This window comes from Poecilia reticulata, chromosome 17, assembly GCF_904066995.2.
Source record: "Poecilia reticulata chromosome 17, P_reticulata-male-v2, whole genome shotgun sequence".
In the NCBI taxonomy this organism is placed as follows: domain Eukaryota; kingdom Metazoa; phylum Chordata; class Actinopteri; order Cyprinodontiformes; family Poeciliidae; genus Poecilia; species Poecilia reticulata.
The window spans coordinates 29,522,410-29,538,667 of record NC_088846.1 but is presented as its reverse complement, the minus strand read 5'-3'; the positions used below and the strand labels follow the sequence as shown (position 1 = coordinate 29,538,667).

General features: G+C 39.9%; 2 protein-coding genes and 1 long non-coding RNA gene across 3 annotated transcripts in view; 1 reads left to right on the top strand and 2 right to left on the bottom strand.

Moving 5' to 3' along the window:
* dnajc1 (DnaJ (Hsp40) homolog, subfamily C, member 1) overlaps positions 1-16,258 on the bottom strand; it is a 274,202-nt gene that overhangs the window by 101,859 nt on the left and 156,085 nt on the right. The window lies entirely within an intron of this gene.
* Positions 1,981-3,902, bottom strand: LOC145548033 (tripartite motif-containing protein 16-like). The gene has a single exon (XM_081598474.1). It carries the CDS (start codon positions 3,882-3,884, stop codon positions 2,223-2,225), a length of 1,662 nt encoding a protein of 553 aa, XP_081454600.1. The 5' UTR covers positions 3,885-3,902; the 3' UTR covers positions 1,981-2,222.
* LOC145548063 (uncharacterized) lies at positions 5,228-12,524 on the top strand. The gene is made up of 2 exons (XR_014084357.1): positions 5,228-5,519; positions 10,015-12,524. It is a non-coding gene; the product is annotated as an uncharacterized LOC145548063 (long non-coding RNA).

Genomic DNA, 16,258 nt, shown 5'->3' with positions numbered 1-16,258 from the left:
TTTAAAGAAAAAGAGAAAATCAGCCTTCAGAAAGATGCTAAAAATAAAAATTAGCATGAAAAGGTGCTTAAATGTAAATACAGCAGCTACTGCATGACATTGTCATCATGCCATAGAACTGCCTTTACTTATTGATTATTGGTTTGACTATCATTCTGTGTCATTATGATGTTTACAACCAGTTTACTTTAGTGCAGACAAACGTGTTAGTTCAGCTTCATTCAGCCGAACATGAGGTTGGCTGCAGCCTGCAGGCCTTGATCCATTTATTCCAGACTCTGTTTGGGTTTTGGAAATGTTCCTCCTGATAAGGGGCGTGGACTTCTGGACAAATAGCGACCGTCGATTGGTCAGTTCCTGACAAACCGCCTAGAGTGACTGACAGATTACGTCCACAGACTAAAACTTACTAAAACATAAACGCTTCTCTCCTGCTCTGTATTACCTGCAGTTGGACACTAGGTGGCGGCATTTACAAAGACAGAGATTTTATTTGGCCAATCATTTCCGGTTTGTTGACTGTTTGTTCTCAAATGTTAGATTTATCAGTAGCTTTAGTCTCTACAGATGTCAGGTTGTTTCCAAACGCAGGAAGAGAAACCGGAAGTGGATCCAGGGTTTTATAATCCAGGTGCAGAGAGGACAGAAACATTGAATCTGCCTCCAGCAGGAATGATGATGGATTTGTGTTCAGTTACTGTAAACTCTGAACCTGCTGCCAGTTTATATTAAAGGGTCAATTCACCCAAACAAACCATTAAGCTGAGCAGTTTTTCCTTAAAGGAAGAAAAGATGAAAACTTTAATCTGAGGTAACTACAAACTAAAATAAGGATTTTTGATTGAAAACAATAAATATTCTTACATTAACTCTTATAAGATTTGTTTTGTGTCCAGCAGTGATAATCTATTTCACGCAAAATTAATTAATAAAAATGTTTGTTTTTAATTTTCACTATGTAAAAATCTGAGTTTAACAACATAAAACAATAAAATTACAGATTAATACGATTAAAATAAAAATGTAACAACTTTTTAAACACCAGAGTAAATAAGTCACAGAATGATTCTGATTTCATCACCAACACTAAGAAAATATACAGTAATAAACAGTTTTATAGTAAAAAACTAAAATCTTTAATTTCATATCTCATAACTGAGGGAACAAACACTGAGATCTGGAACCAACTGATTTCAGGTCGTGTTGTTTTTCATGTCTTTGGCATAAACTTCATAAATATATGTTTAAATGGAGCTGACTTTGTTTTCTGCCTGAATTCAGGAGCAGAAATATTCAACTTTCTGAGCTGAACGTACGCAGCCTGTTGTTCCCACTGACTCGCCTCAGGCTGCAGGAGGAAACGTTTCAACGCAGCTGTGAGGCGTTCAGGTGCTCATGACAGACTGTGGGAAACTCCAGCATTTAAGACTTCATTATAAAGCACAGATCACCAAATGCCAGGTGGAAAACAGATCAAATGAGCTCAACATCTTCATTACTTTTGCTTTTTAGTGAGTGAAAAATGAAGCAGAGTGATTAATTTAAAGACTATAATGAGGAAATCTGCATTAAACTTTACAGCTGTGATTCCAAAGTGAAGTCAGGATATAATAAAATGTTTTTAATGTTTTATTGGAGCAAAATTTGATCTAAATTACAGGAACCTGGAAAACCAGGATGAAACCTGGATGATCCATCAGAGCAAAGATTGTTTTCATTCTGCAAAATACAAACTTGTGAACAGAATATTAAAATGTCTCTTTTTACAAAACAAAGTTTATAAATCTGTGAGATTCTGGAAGAACATTCAGGGATTAGAAAGGAAAGTGAATCCTGACAGTCGGATTAATTTATGGAAAAGACTTTCTGTCTTGTTTCAGTATTTTAATCATTTTATTTATATGTTTAAAAACCAAATATCTGGTTTTATCTCTACGTCAGAGTTTCTGCCTGTAATAAAACGACTCAGACTCATTTGACTTCAGATTATATGAATTCATTTATTTTCTTCTGTTTTCATTCATTACAGTCTTTTCAGAGTTTTTACAGAGAATCTGAGGCTTCATGAAGGTTTTCAGGTTAACAGTCTAATAACAGCTTCAGAGAGAAAAATGTTCATTTCAAACACGAAACAAGTGAAACTTTAAGACCATTTTAACACATCTCTATTTCTCTGATTGATAAATCACTTTGCAGACAAAAGAAAATATCAGGGAGAAAATTTATTTGGGTTTACAGAACTCTGCAGAACCTCCAATGTTCCAAACCCGAACTCCAGCCAGTAGCGGCTCAGTGAATCTGGTCTGGACTCTGTGGATCAGAGTCATGGATTCAGAGACGCTGTAGAAGGACAGAATACCTGCTCTGTGGTCCAGGTACACTCCGACTCTGGAGGAAACTGGACCTGAGACGGAGGTCCAGATGTTGTTGTGACCAAATTTAGAACTTTCACAATCTAAAGCCCAAGATTTGTCATTATATCCAAATATACATTCATTCCCACCTCCTGCTCTGCTGATATTCTTGTATGCTACTGCTACATAAACCCATAACCCGCTCCACTCCACCTCCCAGTAACAACGTCCAGTCAGACTCTCTTTACTCAGAACCTGACAGTAATTAGTGAATCTGTCTGGATGACTTGGATAAGACTGAGGTTGTTTCATCACTGTAACCTTCCTGTTCCCTTCTGATAGAACCAGCATTGTGTTTGCTGTGTTTGGATCCAGAGTGATTTCACATGAATACTTTAAGAATCCATCTCTGGTCTTTGGTTCTGGTTCTGACAGTAGAACATCCACCTCAGTGACCATCAGTGAGATGTTTGTCCATGAGTCTCTCAGGACGTCCTGTAGTTTGTCTCTGAGCTCTGACACAGCTGCTGTCACGTCCTCAAAGTGTCTCAGAGGACAGATGTTGATGCTGGATGAGTGTGTCGACTCCCTGAGTGCTGGCAGTGAGGGGTAGTTGAGGAGAAACTGGTTGTGATCCTCTGTGTGTGAGAGCTGCTCCAGCTCAGCGTCTTTCCTCTTCAGCTCACTGATCTCCTGCTCCAGCTTCTCCTGAACATCTTTGACTCGACTCACTTCAGTTTCCTGCTGGGATCTGATCTGCTGCTTCACATCAGAGCTTCTTTTCTGGAGGAGACGGATCAGCTCAGTGAAGATCTTCTCACTGTCCTCCACTGTTTTATCAGCAGAGTGATTGATGGCCTCCACCTCCTGTTGAAGCAGCTTCACATCTTTCTCTCTGTCCTGGATTCTCTGCTGGATGTTTCCTCGTCTCTCCTCCAGCTCTCTCTGCCTCTCAGTCCTTTCTGCTGCAGCTGACACTGTGTCATGACCTTTATGTTCATCCACAGAGCAAAGATAACAGATAGACTTATGATCAGTGCGGCAGAACATCTTCATAACCTCATCATGCTTAGAGCAGATGTTCTCCTGGAGGTTCTTGGACGGCTCCACCAGCTTGTGTTTCTTTAAAGGAGCCACTTCATGATGAGGCTGAAGGTGTTTCTCACAGAAAGAGGCCAGACAGACTAAACAGGACTTGATGGCTTTCAGTTTTCTCCCAGTGCAGAAATCACAGGCCACATCTTCAGGTCCAGCATAGCAGTGATCAGCAGGAGCAGCTTGGAGTCCAGTCTTCTTCAGCTGCTCCACTAAAGCTGCAAACATGATGTTTTTCTCTAGAACAGGCCTCGGTATGAAGGTTTTCCTGCACTGAGGGCAGCTCTGGATTCGTTTTTGACCCTCTTCATCCCAGTGTCTTTTAATACAGTTCATACAGTAGCTGTGTCCACAGGGAATCGTCACCGGATCCTTCAGTAGATCCAAACAGATCGAACAGGACAAAGTTTCTCGGTCCATCTGATTCTGCTCCATTTCTGCTCTCAGTCACAGCAACTGTGTGAGTTTCATTTCCTGAAAACAGAAACTGGGTTGAGCTCTGATCTACCAATCACGTGTCAGTGCAGAGAGGCTTCAGCCAATCAGCTTTCAGCTTCAGCAGATGTTGTCCCTCCTAGTTTCAAGATGCGTTTAAGAGCAGGAAGAAGAGCAGGAATATCAGGCTCAGGGAAAATGTGGAAGAGGGTTAACAGAATGAATGGTGTAAGAACAGACTCTGGTTGTTCCTGTTTTAATTAGTGATGTAACAGCAGCAGGAAGCAGTGAAGAAAAAGCAACAGTGTTAGAGCTGATATTTTCCAAAATACATACATGCAGAAAAGGAAAAATGAAAGTTGAACCTTTTTACTCTGAATCTGATGATTCCTCATCTACGTATCAAAGAGGATTTAGGAAGTGGAGGAATTATGAACCCTGGACTTTGTTTACATTGGTTTAAAACAAAAGAAGCTCAGGATAATAGAGTGAATAGCAGCAGTTTGTCTAGATGTAGCAAAGCTCCATGACATGAAGCAGAAAGAAACATTAATAATCAAACTGCTCAGAGAGGAGCTGAACACAGATTTAGATCAGGAAGCTGAGGGAGCAGAACTGGGAATCTAACCTTTGTCTCCTCATTTATAATCAATGGTTAAATATTTACAGAGTTTATTCTCTTATGTTCACCTTGAACCTTAAAATAAAACCTGTAACTTCACAGGGATCAAATGTTTAGTCTAACTTTACATATTTAAACATAAATCATAAACTAATCCAGGATAAGTACTAAAGGCCACTCATCTATAGATAATAACTAATTGACTTGATTAACCCTCCTATTATGTTGCGGGTCAAATTGACCCGTTTTAAAGTTTAAAAATATTTTTAAAATAGTTGCAAGTATTTTTATTGCATGAAACTTTTTCTATTTGTCTTAATAGGTGAACTCTACATATAAATTGAAAATTTATAGGGAATTTTTGGTATTATCATTTTGTTGTTACTTTAGTTCATATTCAGTCTAATGTTAGTCAGTTTAAAGTGTTCTCTTCTTTAAACTGTATGTGTGAACTGACCTGGAGGTCACAGCTGCCTGTTATCTTCATGTGAAACAGTTTGACCGAGATTTGAACCGGGCTCAGATCATGGGACAGATGTTAAATTGTTTTACGACCTTTGCTGTGTTTAGGTAAAATGTTTTACGACCTCAGCTGTTTCCTCTGCTGTCTTATCTTGCCTTTCCTCCCTCTTTGAAGTTTGATAATAAAAGACAAGCTCTACCCAAAGATTGGCAGAACGCTCTGTGAACGGCTCGGAGGAGCAGTTGACAAGAGTTTTTTCTCCTTCTGCAGAAGTCGGCTAAAAACTCATATACGTTGTCTGTGGTTCTCTTTTTCCATGTAGGTTTCAGAAAATACCTATCAGTTGGTGCCGAAACCCGGGATCTCAACATACCCGTTTCGCTGACAGACAAAGGACGACGCGCTGAAACCGTGCACGGCCAGAGTCAACAGAACCTGGAAACAAAGTCCCGGGAAGTGAATTCTTCGCCAGGCCAGCGTCCTAGGTCCAACTTTGTCTGCCAACGACGGATTGACGAGATCCGAACAGACAAAACGAACCAACAGAAACGTGAGTAAAAATAGCTGTTCGGGTTTGAATCCCAAAATCGGGTTTGAGTCCCAAGGAAGGAGAGGTATATTTAGAGCCCCTCTCCGGATGAGGAAATCTCTTTGACCCTATAAAGCCTGGCCCATCAATAATAGTCTTAAAGCAAGAAGAATAAATAAATAAATAAATAAATAAATAAATAAATAAATAAATAAAATTTGCCAGGTCATTTGTTTTACATAACATATAGGGTTAAAGGGATCCTCGCGTAGGCAGGGAAAGGAAAGAGAGAGGAAATCTCTTTGACCCTATGAAACCTGACTATAAAATAAAAAAATAGTCAGAAAATTCTAATCTTTTTAGAACTAGGATGATCTTCATGAAGTACAAAACCTAGGGTTAAAGGGATCCTCGCGTAGGCAGGGAAAAGGAAGGAGGGGTAATTTAGAGTCCCCCTCTGGATGAGGTGGCCCTTAAAGGGATCCTCGCGTAGGCAGGGAATATTCTTTTTTGTGTGTGTGCAAGTGTGAATGGTGCTCAACATTGAGAGTAAAACTTTCTGTCCTCGGAATTAGAATCCTAGGTGAAGAACCGGACCAGAACTAGTCTGGCCTAGAAGACTGTTCTTCAGGGGACATTAAGCGCTCACTTAGAGCACTCTTTTTGAAGAAAAAGCACAAAATACCAAGCCATTATAAGCTAATTGCAGTACTGAAATAATGGGAAATAAATGTTGTAATTCCTCACTTGCTGAGGATCTAAGGAGGGATAAAAATTACGCTGTCCAGACTTCGTGGTGGCATGACATACATGTCAAAATGGAAAAAAGAGCAGCACTTAACTTATTTGTAAAACCAGAAGATAATGAACCCAATGCAGGCAGAGAAAAGGCCATAACATTGCAGGGAGCGCAGGCTCCTGCAGCCACCTTTCCCCCAGCCGCTGCTGCCGTTCCATCTGCCCCAGTCCCAGCAGACAATAAATCAAGCATTTCTGCTATTATTGTTTTTCATATAGATGATATTGAAGAATTAGAAACTTCTGCCTTGTTCCAAAGCCCCCGTAGGGGACGAGGCAGAGGCAGTCAGAGGGGAGGGAGACCCCTTAATGGGACCCCAAATAATCCTCCAAAAGATCCAGAAGGTTGCTGGAACTGTGGTGATTTTGATCACTGGGCGAAAGAATGTAAAAAGAATAGATGGAATAACAGAAGGGGTGGTGGAGCAAGGAGACCACAAATAGGAGAAATCCTCAACATGATCATACTCTACCACACCCCAAAAACAAACCACCAGACCAAATTGATGAAATGCTAGAGACATGTGCATGCAGTTTGGGACACGTTAAGTAAAACCATAAAAGAAATTGAATTCCTGTAAGAAATCAATGTATGCAAAATAATTTTTAATGTTACTAAAAAATTAGGTTTAAACCTCACAAGTGAGAAATAATTTGTTTTAAGAAATACTGATGTTTGTTTTGTTTTTCTTTTTTGAGCATTCCTACACCTTTAAAGAAAAACCAGTAAAGAGAGGTCTCACTGAAATAAAAACATTGGAACAACTTCTTTGTATGCTAAAAGTGGAATCATGACTTTCCTGAAGGAGGAGAAGCTGAAAAATAAAACTAAATAATAAAATTCTCCTCAGAGAACAATGTTTAATGTATTGTGTCAGAAAAAGATTATAAAACCAACTTGGTGAAATGATCCTTGGCTGTCTGGAGGGGTCAGAGGTCAGAGTAAGGTACCGACCTGGACATTATCCAGCCTCATAACTCTCTTAGGCCTTGAGAGGAGGGCTGCCCGCTGACTTCACAGTCTGCAGCACTGAGATCAACAAATTTAGAGAAATCCATTGTTCTCTGGTGAGACGTGTCTTAGATAAAGTTAACTTAAACGTACATTCTACATTTTACAAGTTAATGGTGAACATGATGAAAGAGACTACAGCTTTTAACATGTTTCATGTTTATATATGTTTGAATAAGGAAATGGTTTATGACCTCTTAAAAAGTTGGATAATAAGTGGCTAAAAACTATACAATAAAAAGAAAAAAAGTTATATGGAAAATGTTTGTGTATAAAGAAAAAAAAAACACAGAAAAGCAAGCAAACACTAATTGACTCTTATTTGCTTCTTTCCATTTCCTCTGTCTGAGCCTCGCTGCGCTGCGTCTGACCTCAGCTCTGATCTGTCCTGTCAATCAGATGACGTCCCTCCTTCATCAACAGCCAGTTGATAAAGAAGCGAAAAAGGACAGGACGATGTCTACCAACTGGACACTGAAGGCACTAAAGTGTCCACTGGTCCTAATTCCTTGACATCTGGGAACTGCCATGCAGCAAAACTACTGTATGGAGTCCTGCTAGACGTTTGGAAAAAGACAGCAAACCAAACTGTTTGACGTTTGTTTCATTGGTGGATAATCTGGACATTTCACTGAGGGACGGTCTGGAAAACTTAAAAAAAAAAAAAAAATCCAACACCAGCAAGTTGGACTGACAGGGAGCAGGAGAAGAGACAGAGGGAGGACCAGCTGCAGCGACGCCAGCAGCAGGAGATGGAAGCGAGAAGTGAGACAGAAAGGAGAAATGCGAGATAAGTTATACACACACACTGCTACTGTAATGAGGACTTGCTTGCTTACTTACTAGCAGGTAGGAATTATCTAGCTAGAAAAGGACATATTGAAGGCTTTTAGGTACAATGTTAAACAAAATCGTCCACTTTGTACCCGTTAACTCAGTCCTTAACAGAAGGACCAGTGATCTCTCAGGGTCCACAAGCCATAGGTAGGGAAGCTGTGAAGGGAAAACTGCAATCACTAAAAGCTCAGCAATGAACTAACAGACTTAGGCTAAAATATGATAAACAACTAAAATATGATAAACAATAAGCACCAAAGAAAGCAATAAGAACAGACTGAAAGTTTGACTGATAAAATTTTGGCTGACTGCAAATCTGTTTTATGTTTCTGTTAGTGTCGCTTGTATGTGGAGGTGATTCTGAGGAATTAAACAAACTGTACTCTAGAACTGAGTAACTAATCAAATTATTAATCATTTACTTTAAAAAAAATAACATAAAAAATTACACTGTCAGTTGGACCGAAATACAAAGTTAAGGACAATTTGATATCTTAAGCCACTCTAGTGGATGTAATTAGTTACTCCAAACTGATGATTTTGAATTAAAGCAATCTTTTCTAGACTAAAGTTTAAAACTTTTAATCTAGGGTTGATTAATTGATGATTGTTAAATTTATAAAGAAATGGAAAATTAGAGGATTTGAGGTTTTGGTTTAATTTCAGGATGGTCATTTTTATTTAGAAAGAGTTATGCTTTGATGAATTTGATAACATCTACAGGGAAACCAGTCACCCATGCATCCTTGCTTAAGAATCTTTTGCAGGCCATACATTTACCAGCTAAACTAGCAGTTTGTAAGTGTGCAGCGCACACCACGGGACAGGATGAGGTTTCAAATGGCAATAGATTAGCTGATAAAGTAGCAAAGGGAGCTGCAGCTGGGAGGCATGGGGGAGACAATTTCTCAATACAGACAGAAGATCCTCAAGTAATAGACAAAGCTGTGTTAAAAGACATGGAAGATAATGCTCCAAACGCAGAAAAACAAATGTGGATAACTAAAGGGGCGACACTGAATGATGATCAAATTTTTTCAATAAATAGTACGCCGGTCCTTCCAAAATCTCTGTTTAGAGCAGCAGCAATTTTGACACATTGACATTGTCATGTGTCAACAGGGGGATGATCTCTATGCTACAACAGCATTTTACCAAAAATGGATTAAATTCTTACTTAAAAAATTTTTTGTACTGCATGTCCAGTTTGTGTCAGAAACAATCCTCAAGGAAACATTAGACCAAGAAGAGGAAGTTTCCCAAAACCCTCATCCATTTCAAACAATGCATATGGACTTTATTGAACTCACACAAAGTGGACCACATAAATATTGTTTGGTGATGATTGATGCTTGTTCTAAATGGGTTGAAATAGTTCCAGGAGAGCATGCAGATGCTTTGACAGTAGCTAAAGCTATATGTAAAACTATTATTCCAACACATGGCATCCCACAAACTATTTATAGTGACAATGGGCCACATTTTGTAAACCAGGTAGTACAAAACATGGTTACTCACTTAGGAATGACATTAAAGAATCACTGTGCCTACCACCCCCAGAGTACAGGATTGGTGGAAAGAACCAATGGTACTGTGAAAAGCAGATTGAAGAAATGCATGGAAACTACTGGCAAGCCAAGGTCAGACTGTTTAGATTTGGTAAAACTATATAAGAGAATTTCACCCACACAGGAAGGGTTAACACCATTTGAAATAATTCATGGAAGATCATATAGATTACCTATATTTCCTTCAGATTTACAGAAAGCAGATAAGGAGCAAACTTTGGTAGATTATATGATCAGGATCCTGAAACAGAAAGAGGTGTTAAATGCAAATTTACTGCCGTCTGACTGTTCTCCTCTACAGGAAATAAATAAAACCACCCCCATCCAGCCAGGAAACTGGGTCTACATAAAGGTCATCAAAAGAAAGAATTGGACCAGCCCACACTGGGAAGGACCCTTCCAGGTGCTGATGACCACACCAACAGTCGTAAAGATTGCAGCTGGATACATCTCAGTCCCTGCAAGCTGCAGGGAGTGTGTGAACCCCTAAGTAGGCGGAGGGAGGAAGACCGGACTTCAAAGGGGGGCTATTTTTTAGGGTAGCTCGTCTCAAACCCGGTGAAGAAACGCTTAAGATTCCCCCGTCTTTAGTTTGGGGGTTTTGACATCTCTGCACGCCGAGCAGCAATGGAGACTCCATATGCAAGATGGATCTTCTACTGCACTGTGACTGCAGCATGTCTGATGTTTGGAGGAGGAAGTGACATCACTTCCACCCACATGACTACAGCACCAACCTGTGGTGGCAGCTGATGAACAGGACTGCTCATGAGGAGAAAGAGGTGAATTGCTATGTGTGTGTGCAGCTGCCAATCGCCACACACACCTCAGGTCTGCGTGCAGGACACATCACTGATGACAAACAGATGTGTCTCTATGGCCTGAGCACACAACCACGACTCAGCGTCCCCATGCCAAAGGGATGCAAATGGTGAAAAAATGACTATTCTGTTCTACTTCAGACAGGAGATGCCGCGAAGGAACTTTTTGGATCTATGAACTGTTCCTTTAATGCTGACGTATTTCCATTTCCACTAACCGCATGGAAAATACCAGAGACCATTTCTTTAGCAGGAGCTAAACCCAGGTCTCTGAGGAGCTGCGTGTTCAACAACGGACACGTTTCTCTTGGGATGTTACCCTGGAACCTGTGTAACAGAGTTTACACCTACTGCGAGACGACACCGGATTACATCAACTGCACAGCCTGCAGGGGTCAAAGGATGACTCCACACTGCAAAGTCTGGAAGGACAACCCAGACTGTGACAACTTGCTTCAGGAGAGGTTTTTCAACATCATGCATAAGACAAAGAGAAAACAGGAGACAACGCTGTGCAGTACCATAGTGCCAGGAGACTATGGTTCACGGGTGATGGCAGACTGGTACTTCCTGTACCCGATTGTATTCATCAGGAAAGGACGACACATTCTGGCTGCCCGCTCCAAGCGTGAAGTTATGCCTGAGGTCAAACGCTGGGGAGGCCTCACAACAGACACTGGAGTTCCATGGGAATTCAGGATTTGGACCGGAGGAGAAAAGTTCATGCAGAGCATGTTTCCAGGAGTTGGATTAGGAGAGGTTCGAAGCCACGTTGGAACTAACAGATATGGATTACTGCGACTAATCAACATCACATACCAGCTGGCCAATGGCACCGCGAAAGAGCTGACTGAACTGAGAAACATGGTTATGCAAAATCATGTTGTTCAGGATTTCCTCACTGCCCCTCAGGGAGGGGTCTGCAAAATTATTGGCCCGACGTGCTGCACTTTTGTGCCGGATGAAACAGGAACTGGAGGAACCATTTCTGATGCTCTATATGAGCTGGAGGATCTTAAAAAATATGTGGAGAGTGGAACACGCGGCTCATCCTTTTTTGATTTGTTTTCATGGCTCATGTCTGGTCCATGGTGGACTTTACTGTTAAAGCTCGTGACACCTATTCTGATTGTTTTGGTTCTGTTCTGTCTTTTTACGGGTTGCATTATTCCTTGTCTACGAAGTATGTTGTTTAAAACGATTAACACAACTGTTGTCAGCTATCAGCTAGCACAGGCATCTTATGTGACAACTGAAGAGGACTTGTTTCGAGATTCTGACGATTTTCTGAACAATGATGATGTTCTGTGATCAATGAACAGATTAATTCATTTGCTGAATGATTCCTACACCGAAAATGTGAAAACAAGTGGTGTTAGTGATGAGAAAACTGTATTTGATTTCTTTTGCTGTTTCTTTCTTTTGTTTTTGTTCATTTCGTTTATTCATTATGTTCATTGTGTAATTTTATGTTTGGACTAGGGACACATATATTTCTTGCATTTATTGGTTCTGTTTTATTTCTTTTCTTTTCTATGCTTGGCTTTTGACTAAGGTTTACACACATGGTAAAATGATAAAAAGGGGGGAATGATAGGGATTTTTTGGTATTATCATTTTGTTGTTACTTTAGTTCATATTCAGTCTAATGTTAGTCAGTTTAAAGTGTTCTCTTCTTTAAACTGTATGTGTGAACTGACCTGGAGGTCACAGCTGCCTGTTATCTTCATGTGAAACAGTTTGACCGAGATTTGAACCGGGCTCAGATCATGGGACAGATGTTAAATTGTTTTACGACCTTTGCTGTGTTTAGGTAAAATGTTTTACGACCTCAGCTGTTTCCTCTGCTGTCTTATCTTGCCTTTCCTCCCTCTTTGAAGTTTGATAATAAAAGACAAGCTGTATCCAAAGATTGGCAGAACGCTCTGTGAACGGCTCGGAGGAGCAGTTGACAGAGTTTTTCTCCTTCTGCAGAAGTCGGCTAAAAACTCATATACGTTGTCTGTGGTTCTCTTTTTCCATGTAGGTTTCAGAAAATACCTAACAAAATTTATTCATTTTACACATTTGCAGCCCCCCCTGCATCTACTTGTTACATCGATACTGTTTGGGTCAATTTTACCCGGCAGTCAAGTTAAAGTGCAAAAAAAGATTAAAAATGTCCAATTCTGTTTGTTTCCTTACAGCTATGAACCTTATTTTACCACACAAACACAACACCACACACACACACACACACACACACACACGCAGACACACACACACCACACACACACATGCACACGCAGACACACACAAACCCACTTTCTCCCTGCTCTCTTTACTTCACAATGAACTGCGAGAAACCAGGTGTTCATACAACTTTTGACGGGAACCTTTTCTGTTCACGTGGGTAAACTCCACCCACACTGAGTGGACAAACTCCACCCACACTGAGTGGACAAACTCCACCCACACTGAGTGGACAAACTCCACCCACACTGAGTGGACAAACTCCACCCACACTGAGTGGACAAACTCCACCCACACTGAGTGGACAAACTCCACCCACACTGAGTGACACTCAGTAGAAGTGGAGGAAAACATAAATACTCTCTGCATGACTCATTTATCTTGATTTTAATTGGCGGGTCAATTTGACCCGGAAAAGTTTGTGTGTCTCAAATTCAATTATAAAGATCACCCTTTGAAAAAAACAATTAAATGTGATATAAAAATTTTTACCAAAGATCACTTTCAAGGAAATTATTGTTTTTTAGTGTCTAGGTTTTTTCAGTGGACATAAAAAATGTAAATCCTATTTTTATGTCCAAATGAGTAACTGAGTAAGTTGTCGTCATTAATCCTTAATTTCTGAGAAATAAAAAACATAATTGCACAAATTTTGATTGAGATGGTTAGTATTAGAGTTAATAATCAGATAAAGAAATGTTCTGGAGGAATTTTTTGGTTTCTGACAATATTACATGATAAAACTCTCCCCGGGTCAAATTGACTCACGAACATTATTGCTGTACCTCAGAAACGAACATAATAGGAGGGTTAAATGTAAATACAGCAGTTACTGCATGTGTAACACTCGCTAAGTGTTTACAGTTAATAAAATCGTAATAAAACCAGAGCTAGTTTCGGCTACTGGAGTAGTGAGAAGTGTATTTTAAATTAATGACCACAGACCCAAAGAATTAAGTTAAAAACAGCTGGCTTATTATTTGTTGAAAGTACAATAAAAGAATAACAACAACAATGTTACACAATTAACACACAACGACGCAAATTCAAAAAATAGTTTCCAGTTTCTTTCAGAATATTTTATAAATCTAAATTAAGGATACTATTTATTTTACCTAAGTTATAGTTCTATTTTAGTTCTAGTTAGTACTATTTATCTATTTTAATCTAGAGTTTGTTTTAATCTATTTTAGTTCTTTGGTGTTTCCCCTAAGAAGTAAAAAAAACAACAACAATAACAGCAGAACAACAAAACACAGCAGAACAATTCAGCAAGGACAGTTCAGCTGTGCTTCAGATTGATGTCTTGTTTCCTCCGATGATCCAACAGTTGATTCTGTTTCGGTGATTCGCTGCTAATGCGCACAACATTGGCTATTTTAATTAAGAATTGTCACTTGACTGGTTTTGACATATTAGGTAATCAGTTAATAATTAGTCAATTGGCTGATGATACGACTTTGTTCCTAAAAGATGAATCTCAAATTCCCTTAGCATTAAATATTATCAACGACTTCTCCAAGGCTTCTGGTTTAAAACTAAATTTAGATAAAAGTGTATTATTTGATCTGAAGGATCGATCTACTCCGTCAATATAACCTTAAGGTGTGTAAAGAGGTGAAATATTTAGGTATTGTTGTGACTAGAGATAAATCTCACTCTGAAAAGCTTAATATAAGCGACAATGTAGATAAATGTAAACTAATTTTAAATCGATGGCTGCAAAGAGATCTCTCTGTTTTTGGTAGAATACTCTCAACTAGAATGGACAGTTATTCTAGACTTACTTATCCGGCTTACTCTTTACCTTTATCAAGCAAAATAATTAAAAATAATAGTTTAAATTTCAACTTTATTTGGAGAAATAAATGTCATTATATTGCAAAACAGGATTTGATTAAATCATATGAAGATGGTGGAGGCAATGCCAGAGATTCTGATGTTATGAATGGAATGTTAAAAATAAAATGGCTTAAATTGTGTTTGCAGAATCTAAATTCCATTTGGTTTGTTTTTCCCAGTTTGGTCTTTAAAAACTTGGGTGGACTTGATTTCCTGTTAAGATGCGATTTTGATCTTAGAAGATTACCAGTTAAACTTTCAGATTTTCATCAACAGGCTCTCCTGTATTGGAAGCTCATCTTCAAACACAACTTCACTCCACACAACACTCCAATATGGAACAATAGATATATATTGATCAATAGAAAATCGTTTTTTATTGAGAATTGGTTTTGTAACTGTGGTGGGACGGTGTTTCACCCTCCCCCACGCTTTGCGTCGGGTGTGGCGAGAGGCGCGCCACTGATTGGTGGGCGGGACAGATGCCTTTAAAGCTGGGTAAGTCGCTGCGAGGTGTGTGTGTGTGTGTGTGTGTGTGTGTGTGTGTGTGTGTGTGTGTGTGTGTGTGTGTGTGTGTGTGTGTGTGTGTGTGTGTGTGTGTGTGTGTGTGTGTGTGTGTGTGTGTGTGTGTGTGTGTGTGTGTGTGTGTGTGTGTGTGTGCGCGTGTGCGCGTGCGCCCTTGTTTCCTCCACTGTCTGCGCAATTGGCGGCTGCATGTTGGTGGTGTTTGGTCCGCTCGTATGATATCGTAAGTGCCATTTTTGCTATCTGGGGTTGGGATCGTGGTTGGTTCTTTTGGGCGCTACACCTGTCGTGTTTCCGCAGTGCGGCTCTGCTGGCGTTGCCGGCCGCGGCTGGAGGTTGTGGCGGTGTGTGGCTTCTGTCTGGTCCTCGTCTGTTGACCTGCTCCCTCCCGGGGTAGGCTGTGTCTCCATCCCTGGGTAAGCTACCTGCTACCTAGTTTTTGGATTATTTCTATTTTTAGCATTCATGGGTTTTTCTGTTCTAGGCAACTGATTGTTGGAGCCACAGTGCTTTGGTCGCTCGGCTGCTTTGTCTTTGCTTTGTCTTTGCTTTGTCTTATCACTGTTTGTTCTGGCCGCTCTCCGCTGGGCCTGTTGTGGATTGGGCAGGCTGGTGGGCGGGGCATTACTCCTCTGGCCCCCATAGAAGGGCACTTGGAGAGACGACGACAACTTGTTCCATCATTTGAAGTATTTTCTTTTACCGTTTGTTGAAGTATTCATTTGTTTCTTTGGAGTGCTGTGTTATTTCTTTTGTGTTGCATGTTCTTTTTTTCTTGCTTTATTTTGTTGCATTTGCATGGTTTGCTTGTTTTTTTGGAACAACCTCATCTTGTTTGTCCCTTTTTCTTTGGTTCCGGCGACCAAGTAGTGAGCCCAATGCCTCGGATTTTAAAAGAAGTGTTTTAAAAGAATTTTTAGATAATTGTTTAATAAAGTATTGTACACTGTTAAATCTGTGTTCTGGTGTGTCTTGTTTCTAAAAAAAAAAAAAAAAAAAACGCAACATCTCCACCTGCTGGTCACATAAAGGTGTGTGGGCTGTTGCTCACTTTTTGGATGCAAATGGTGACATATTACAACATTCTGAGTTTTGTGACAAATTTCATTTATATTGTACCCAGGC

Excerpts from the sequence above, each read along its gene's own strand:
- LOC145548033 (XM_081598474.1), bottom strand. The coding sequence starts at position 3,884 with ATGGAGCAGAATCAGATGGACCGAGAAACTTTGTCCTGTTCGATCTGT.